Below are 8761 nucleotides of genomic sequence, written 5' to 3' on the forward strand. Positions count from 1 at the left end.
AAAAGCAATAATTCTTAATTAAAGATGGATGGAACTCCCTCAGACCAACGTTCATGGGGAGATCTCTGCTCTCAACCTCCAGCAGTGACCCTGGGGGGGTCTCCAGCCAAGGCAGGAATCTCCACACACCCCCACGAAGGGTTCTGTTGGAAGAAGCTGCCCCTGGGAAAGGGGACTGGCCCTTTCTGGTAGAAACCTCAGTCCGCTCAAGTGCAAAGGGCCGCTATGACCCCCCCCAAAGGACAAGACAGTTGGGGAAGGAAAGAGGGGCTTGGCTAACAGAGATCAAAGATTTCATGAGGTAAAACCAGGTTCAGTTCAGGCTGAGGGCGCTGCGGCACCGCCCGTGCGAACATTCCTGACGGGAGCGCGGCGGGCGGCGGGCGGAGGGGGGGGGGGGAGGCTCTGTACAGGCGGTGCGCGCGCAGAGCGCCGTGTTGGCTTCCGGGAAGCAAAGATGGCGCTGGGTCCGTGCTGCACTGTGAGCTGGCGGGGCCTGCGGGAGAGCGGGGCTCCGGGGATCCCCTCGGGGGCTGCGGGGAGCGCGGGTGTGGGTGGAAAGGCTGGAGGGCTCGGGAGGGTTTAGCCGAGGGGTTCGGGGGTTCCCGAGGGGCAGAGCGCGGGGCCTGGAAGCCGCGCGGGGGGGGCTCTGCCAACGCCCTGGCTGCACTGCGCAGGCGCGCCGGCGGAGTACTCAAGAGGGAACTGCAACTCCCATGAGGCTCTGCGCGATCCGCCATTACTTTTCCCGCCACAGCGCTCCTGCCGTCCCGGCGAGCCGACCCCAGGGAAAGGGGATCCCAGTGACCCTCCTCGAACCCCAGAGACCCCCAACACTCAGCACACAGAGACGTCACAGGGAGGGGGGCCCGAGGGTCCCCTAAAGCCCAGCAGTGTGTTCCGGGGGTACCCAACCCCCGGGGCAGGGGTCCTGGGGGTGCCCCCCAAAGTCTGGGGGGAAGATGTACCACATCCGGGTAAGGGGATCCCAGTGCCCCCAGTATAGCCCAGTGACCTCCCAGTGACCCTCAGTACAGCCCAGTAACCCCCTCAGTGACCAGCTACTGTGTTCCAGTGACCTCCCACTGCCCCCAGTATGGCTTAGTGATTCTCCACTGAGCACCCAGTAACCCCCAGTATGGCCCAGTAACTTCTGAGTGTCACCCGTGTGTCCTGGTAATCCCCCAGTAACTTCCCAGTCCTTCCCAGTGCTCTTCCAGCATCCCTCAGTAACCCCTCAGTCCCTCCCAGTGCCCCCTGGTTCCCCCCACTGTGTCCCAGTATCCCCCAGTAATCCCTGAAAGCCCCCCAGCTTTCCCCGTGTCCCCAGATGCCCTTGGCCTTTCTGTGAGTGTGTGTGGGGGGGGCGTTTTTGGGGTCAGAGGGTCCAGGGGGGGCTCCTGGGGTGAGATGGAGGGTTGGGGACATCAGGGATGGGGTTTGGGTACACTGGGGAGAGTGGGAAGGGCTTTGTGGGCAGTGGAATTGGGGGTGTCAAGAGGGGAATTGGGGTGATCTGGAGGCCCTGGGGACATTGGAGACACCAGGGGAGTCTTGAGGTCTTAAGAGGGGAAATTAGGGACACCAAGACGGTCTTGGGGACACCAGGGGGGTCTCAGGACTCATCTGAGCATGCTGCTGCCCCTCCTCTTTACCCGCAGACATTATTAACTCCACCCAAATGTCCCCTAACCTCCATTTTCCTTTCAATCCCCTCCCCTACAGATCCCTTTGCCCTCCCAACACCGCTTTTAACTTCCCTAAATGCACCTAAAGCCCCCCAAAACCCCCCAAATCCCCATCCAACCCCTCTCCCTGATCCCCCCCAAAGCTCCCCCAGCTCCCCCTGAAATGCCTCCAACCCCCCTCCACGAGGGATCACCCAGCACCCTGGGACAGGAGCACAGTGGGCTGTACTGGGGGCACTGGGCTGTACTTGGGAGGGCACTGGGGGCGTCTTAGGTGTCCCATGACAACGTGGCCCAGCTCCAGGAGAAATCTGGGGAGCAGTGAGGAGGTGCTGGTCTGCACTGGTTTGTGCTGGTCTGTCCTGGTCTGTCCCCCCAATCCCCAAAGCCCCTCCCCAGCTCCCCCAAGACCCTCCCACACCACAAAGCCCCCCAGGCCCCCCCAGGCCCCTGACTTGGTCCTGCTGCCCCTTGAGCATCTGCAGCTGCTGCAGAACCAGGCATTTCATCAGCAAATGTGCAGCTGACCCCAAGCTGGGGGTGTGTTGATGTGCTGGAAGGCAGGAGGGCTCTGCAGAGGGACCTGGCCCAGCTGGATCCATGGGCTGATTGCAAGGGGATGAGGTTCCAGCAGGCCAAGGGCCGGGTCCTGCCCTTTGGCCACAAGAAGCCCCGTCAGCCCCCCGGACTGGGGCCAGAGTGTCTGGAGAGCAGGCAGGCAGAAAGGGAGCTGGGAGTGTGGATGGACAGGAAGCTGAAGAGGACGCAGAGTGTGGCCAGGTGGCCAAGAGGGCCAATGGCTGGTGGCCTGTGTGAGGAAGAGTGTGTCAACAGGAGCAGGGAAGTGCTTGTTGGGCTGGAATGAGCGCTGGTGAGGCCACCCCTGGAGTGCTGTGTCCAGCTCTGGGCCCCTGAGTTGAGGAAGGCCCTGGAGGGGCTGGAGCAGGTGCAGAGAAGAGCAGCGAGGCTGGGGAAGGGAGTGGAGCACAAGTGGTGTGAGGAGAGGCTGAGGGAGCTGGGGGTGTTGAGGCTGGAGAAGAGGAGGCTCAGGGGAGACCTCCTGACTGTCTGCAAGTCCCTGCCAGGAGGTTGGAGCCAGGTGGGGCTGTTGTGCCAGGAAGCAGCAGTAGGACAAGAGGGCTGGGTCTTGAGCTGTGCCAGGGGAGGTTTAGATTGGATATTAGGAAGCAATTTTTTGCAGAGAGAGTAATCAGGCCTTGGAATGGGCTGGGCAGGGAGGGGGTGGAGTCAGCGTCCCTGGAGGTGTTGGAGGTGAGAGTGGATGTGGCATCAGTGCCATGGTCTGGGAAGCACGGCGGGGTTGGATCCAGAGTTGGACTTGATGATCTTGGAGGTCTTTTCCAACGTGGCTGATTCTGTGATTCTGTGATTGCCATTCCTATGGCAGCACATGCTTGAGGCTCTATCCAGAGGATGATAGAGATGTCTGGCCATATATATCTCCAAGAAGCCCAGAGGCCAGTGCAAGCAGGCAGCCCTGAGCTTGCACCTGATGTCCCCTCCCTGCAGGTTCCTGTCCTTGAGCCCAGGCCCTGAGGTGAGGCTGAGAAGTGGCGCGGAGGTGAGCCCAGAGCTGTCCCTGAGGTGAGGCTGAGAATAAGTGCAAGGCAGAGGTGCTGCTGAGGAAGGAGAGCCCCGTGGTGGGGAACAGGCGAAGGTGCCCATCCCGAGAAGGTGCTGTGTCCATCCCCTGTGTGCCAGGTGAGCTGGGGCTTTGCTGCAGAGCTGCGGGCGCTGATTTGAGCGTCTCCAAGTGCTGAGATGGTGGGCACCCAGGAACACAAACTGTGCCTGGCCACGGAGCCTGCAAGGAGGAGCAGAGACAGCGGTGGCAGTGTGGGGGCCCAGGTTGTCCCTGTGCCTTCCCCTGCAGGCCCTGTCTGTCCCTGCTGGGCCCCTGTCCATCCCCATCAGGTCCCTGCCCGTCCCCCCCGGGCTGAGCTCCCCCCAGGAAGTGCCGTGGAGCTGAAGCTGCTGCCATCCCCCCCCTGCAGCCGCTGCCCCAGCCAAGGGAGCAGCAAAGGCAGGGCCAGGAGCAGAGGCAGCAGCAGGGGAGCCCTGGGGGGGCCGGGAAGCTCTTGTGTGGGTCAGGAAAGAGGCGCTGGGCACGAGGCCGGGGCTGTGCTGAGCAGGCCCAGCCCTCACATCCCCCCAGCCAACGCCGGCTGCCCGGGGGGCTTGGGAGGGACCCCCAGCCCGTGTGCCCCACACTGAGCTGGCAGAGAGAGAGCCAAGGGACAGGGCCACGGGCAGGGCCACGGGTGAGGGACAGGCAGGGCCATTGCAGGGCCATGGTGAGGGCACAGCCTGTGGCAGCAGAGCTGCCCAGGGCCGGGGGCAGCCGGGGGGGTTGGTACCAGCCAGTGCTGGGGCCGAGCAGAGCACGAGGCCTCTTGCAGAGCCCTGGAGCAGCCTCTCACTTGCCAACCATGCCCTGGTGGGCTGACAGTGTCCCCTCCATGCAGGACACTCCCCCTGAAATATTCGAGGAGGCCTTTTGTGTCTATTCCTGGTTGCTGATTGATTCTGGGGACCTGAGTGAGCCTCTGCAATCCCATCCATGGGGCACAATCTCCTCTCCAGAGCTTGACTCACTGCAGACTTTGCAGGGAAATCTGTGCTGGCAGCTGCATCCTGATCCCGAGGGCAGTTTGTATCCCCGAGTGCTGATCCGTCCTGGGGACCCAAGGGATCCTCTGCCACTCCATCCATGCAACAGGAGTCACCCTCCTGCCCTTGACTCCCTGCAGAGGAACAAGTGCCATCTCTCTGTTTGGGAGAAGCCAGATGCTGCCCCTGGGCTGTCAGAAGTGGTGCTGAAGCCTCTTTCAGCCCAGCCCTGGGTGCAGTTTTCTCATCCCCTCACCGAGTGCCCGCTCCCCCAGCCGGCACTGACCAACCAGGGCGTTTGGCACACGTGGTTTGGTGGTTTGGAGAAACAGCCCTGGACTGGCAGGGGGCCAGAGAACCTCGAGGAACAGCCCTGGTGAGTTTGAAGTGACACTACATTAATACAGCTTTTGATTAATATATAGCAACTCAATCAAGTGCTCATGAAATGACCTCAATCCCCTCATCGTCCTAATTAAATAGTATTTTCTTGGGCCAAATCTTGATATTTTGGAGTTTTTTTGGCTGAATCCTAACTTTTTACAGTTTGTGAGGGGGTTTGTCTTTCTGTTTCTGAGGGGTTTTTTGCCTGAATCTTGGGGGTTTGGGTTTTTCTGGGCTGAATCTTGGTGTTTTGGAGGTTTTTATGGACACAGGATGCCCGGTGAGTTCTAGAGATGGACTTGGGCAGGAGGAACCCCCAAGCCAACAAGCTCAGCCCTTGTTTTCCCCCCATCAGGATTTGTCCTTCCCAAAGCTTGGGCGGATGGAGGAGGAGGCTGCGAGGAAGAGGAAGATGCCTTGGGCCCCCCAGGCAGGTGAGGAGGAAGTCAGTGTCCCTTTGGGCGGGTGTTGTGCTGGCTCTGTCAGCCGAGCATGGCCCCGGCTGCAGGACAACCCCGCTGGCGCCGCCGTCCTGCCGGGGCCGGAGTTGGGGGGATGTCCTTGGCCTTCCCTGTGGGCCGGAGGCAAATCCCCTGCCTGTCCTTCTTGCTTCCTGCCCCAGGCCCCGAGCTGAGGACGGAGAGCCCGGAGGACAAATCCCCCCGTGAGACCCTGGTGGGAGAGGCCGTTTTGAAGGGCTCCCCGGCGCAGGAAGGCAGCGGGGAGGAAAAGGGCCGGAGATCCCCCCGCAGGAGGGGCTCCAAAGCCAGCCCAGGGTGCTCTGAGGAGGAAAGAGCCAGCCTGTGCCAGGAAGGCGGCCGGAGCTTGAGGCGGAGCTCTGAGCTGGTGGTCCCTGAGCAGCCTCCCAGCAGAGAAAAGCCCTTCAGATGCTTGGAATGTGGAAAGAGCTTCAGGCAGAGCTGTGACCTCCTCAAGCACCAGCACATCCACACTGGGGAACGACCCTACTCATGTGGGGAATGTGGGAAGAGCTTCAGGGACAGCTCCACCCTCCGCACCCACCAACGCATCCACACTGGAGAACGGCCCTACAAGTGTGGGGAGTGTGGGAAGAGGTGTCGGACCAGCTCAGATCTCGTCGTGCACCAGCGGACGCACACGGATGAGAGGCCCTTCCGCTGCACCGACTGTGGGAAGGCCTTCAAGCAGAACTCTCACCTTGTCACCCACCGGCGCATCCACACCGGGGAGAGGCCCTACAAGTGTGGGGAGTGTGGGAAGAGCTTTAGCCACAGCTCCCACCTGATCCGGCACAAGCACATCCACACAGAAGAACAGCTCGAAGAAGGGGTGGGAAAGGGGGGTAGGGGGAGGAGGGAGGGAGGGAGAGTGGGAGTGGATGTGCAGTGGGGGTGCCTTATTGTCCCCATACCTTGTCCCCATACCTTGTTCCCTGGAGAGCGGGGGAGGCTGGAGAGAGGGGGGAGCTTAGAGAGCCCTGAGAGCCAGGAGAGGGGGGAGCTCGGGCCCCCTGTGCTGAGCCAGCGGTCGGGGCCGTGCTGTTGGTGCCAAACTGCCCCTGGTCAGGCTGAACCCAGAGCCCGCCCACGTGTCAGGGAGCCTAATCCGCTCCCTGCTCTCATTGCCCTGGGGCAGCCTCTGGTGTCCCCCCACCTGTGGGGCTGTTTGGTTGCCCTGGGCACAGCTGGCCCTTGTGTGGGTCCCCCCCTGCGATGGGGGTTGGTGTTGCTGGGTCAGTCCCCGCCGGCTCCATTGTCAGCCCGGTGCCGGCGGGGGGGACACAGCGGGTTTGGGGCCCCCTGGGAGTGCCGGGGGTGGGTGTGGAGCCCGGGAGCTGCGGAGTGTGGAGGGCAGAGCTGGGGGACCCCTGGCAGCCTGGAGGGGGGAGCACGGAGAGGGAGGAGCCCCAGGACCCCTGGGAGCCTGAAATGGGGGACACGGAGAAGGGGAAGCCTGGACAGTGGGGACCCCTGGGATCCCTGGGACAACGAAGTGGAGAACCTGGAGAGGAGGAATGTCTGGGAACGTGCACCCAAAGGCGAGAGTCAGAGGAGAAGGGACCCTTGGGACCCCCAACACCACAGAGGAGTCAGAGGGTCAGTCAGGGGTGACCCTCTGAACCCCAGAGGGAAGAGAACAGAGATGGGGAACTTCTGGGAGAATTTTTTTGGGCTGCATGTTCATAGTTTGGAGTATTTTTTGGTTTAACTGTAACTTTTTGCAGTTTGGGGGGGCGAGTGTCTTCTTGCTATTTCTGGGGTTTTTTTTGCCTGAATCTTGGTATTTTGGAGGGTTTTATGGACACAAGACGCCCAGTGAGTTCTAGGAGGAACCCCCAAGCCAACGCGCTCAGCCCTTGTTTTCCCCCCCATCAGGATTTGTCCTTCCCAAAGCTTGGGCGGATGGAGGAGGAGGCTGCGAGGAAGAGGAAGATGCCTTGGGCCCCCCAGGCAGGTGAGGAGGAAGTCAGTGTCCCTTTGGGCGGGTGTTGTGCTGGCTCTGTCAGCCGAGCATGGCCCCGGCTGCAGGACAACCCCGCTGGCGCCGCCGTCCTGCCGGGGCCGGAGTTGGGGGGATGTCCTTGGCCTTCCCTGTGGGCCGGAGGCAAATCCCCTGCCTGTCCTTCTTGCTTCCTGCCCCAGGCCCCGAGCTGAGGACAGAGAGCCCGGAGGACAAATCCCCCCGTGAGACCCTGGTGGGAGAGGCCGTTTTGAAGGGCTCCCCGGCGCAGGAAGGCAGCGGGGAGGAAAAGGGCCGGAGATCCCCCCGCAGGAGGGGCTCCAAAGCCATCCCAGGGTGCTCTGAGGAGGAAAGAACCAGCCTGTGCCAGGAAGGCGGCTGGAGCTTGAGCCAGAGCTCTGACCTGGTGGTCCCTGAGCAGCCTCCCAGCAGAGAGAAGCCCTTCAGGTGCTTGGAATGTGGGAAGAGCTTCAGTCAGAGCTCTCACGTGCTCCGACACCAGGACATGCACACTGGGGCACGTCCCTACACGTGTGGAGAATGTGGGAAGAGCTTCAGCCAGAACTACCACCTCCGCACCCACCAGCGCATCCACAGTGGGGAACGGCCCTACAAGTGTGAGGAATGTGGGAAGAGCTTCAGCCGGAGGTACCACCTCTGCACCCACCAGCGCATCCACAGTGGGGAACGGCCGTACACATGTGAGGAATGTGGGAAGAGCTTCAACCGGAGCTTTCACCTTCGTTCCCACCAGCACATCCACACTGGAGAATGTCCTTACACGTGTAGGGAATGTGGGAAGAGCTTCAGTCACAGCTCCACCCTCCGCAAACACCATCGCATCCACACTGGGGAACGGCCCTACAAGTGCTTGGAATGTGGGAAGAGGTTTCCAACCAGGGGGAATCTCTACACGCATGAGCGGACGCACACGGATGAGAGGCCCTTCTGCTGCACCGACTGCGGGAAACGGTTCAAGGAGAAATCCCATCTTGTCACCCACCGACGCATCCACACCGGGGAGAGGCCCTACAAGTGTGGGGAGTGTGGGAAGAGATTCACCCAGATTGGTGTCTTGACCAAACACCAACGGACCCACCAGTAAGGGAAGCCCTACCAGTGCCCCGACTGCAGGAAGAGCTTCGTCCGCTGCTTCCACCCCTAATGAAGCCCCTGGTGTTGAGGCAACCCCTGGAGTCCAGTGACTGTCAGTCCATCCCTTTTGACCACAAAGGGCCAGTCCCCTTTAACAGAGGCACGTTCTTCCAACAGAACCCTTCTTGGGGGGTGTGTGGAGATTCCTGCCTTGGCTGGGGACCCCCCAAGGTCACTGCTGGAGGTTGAGAGCAGAGATCTCTTCACAAGCATTGGTCTGTGGGAGTCCCATCCATCTCCAATTAAGAATTATTGCTTTGTGCCAGCTTGAGTAGAATTGCTTCAACAATTGCTTTAGTGTAGAACACTGTCCTATCTTATCCTGTACTCCTGGTAGTTTTAGTGTTTCTATTGTGCAGTAAATAATTCTGATGAAGATTTTTTGTCTGGTCATTTGGAACCCTAAATAAATCAATAGATTTGATTTGCCATCATTAAAACCTTGGGGACAAAAGTGGTTC

General features: G+C 60.7%; 1 protein-coding gene across 1 annotated transcript; it reads left to right on the plus strand.

Moving 5' to 3' along the window:
• Positions 1–426: 426 nt before the first annotated feature.
• Positions 427–8250, plus strand: LOC135408936 (zinc finger protein 418-like). The gene is made up of 6 exons (XM_064643874.1): positions 427–481; positions 3219–3410; positions 5059–5137; positions 5326–6014; positions 7061–7139; positions 7328–8250. Exons 3-6 carry the CDS (start codon positions 5086–5088, stop codon positions 8248–8250), a joined length of 1743 nt encoding a protein of 580 aa, XP_064499944.1. The 5' UTR covers positions 427–481; positions 3219–3410; positions 5059–5085.
• The last annotated feature ends 511 nt before the right edge of the window (positions 8251–8761 follow it).

This window comes from Pseudopipra pipra, unplaced genomic scaffold (assembly GCF_036250125.1).
Source record: "Pseudopipra pipra isolate bDixPip1 unplaced genomic scaffold, bDixPip1.hap1 HAP1_SCAFFOLD_87, whole genome shotgun sequence".
Taxonomy (NCBI): Eukaryota; Metazoa; Chordata; class Aves; order Passeriformes; family Pipridae; genus Pseudopipra; species Pseudopipra pipra.

Excerpts from the sequence above, each read along its gene's own strand:
- LOC135408936 (XM_064643874.1), top strand. The coding sequence starts at position 5,086 with ATGGAGGAGGAGGCTGCGAGGAAGAGGAAGATGCCTTGGGCCCCCCAG. Across the intron at positions 5,138-5,325 it reads GCCTTGGGCCCCCCAGGCAG|GCCCCGAGCTGAGGACGGAG; the intron begins GTGAGGAGGAAG and ends TTCCTGCCCCAG. Across the intron at positions 6,015-7,060 it reads AAGAACAGCTCGAAGAAGGG|GATTTGTCCTTCCCAAAGCT; the intron begins GTGGGAAAGGGG and ends CCCCCCCATCAG.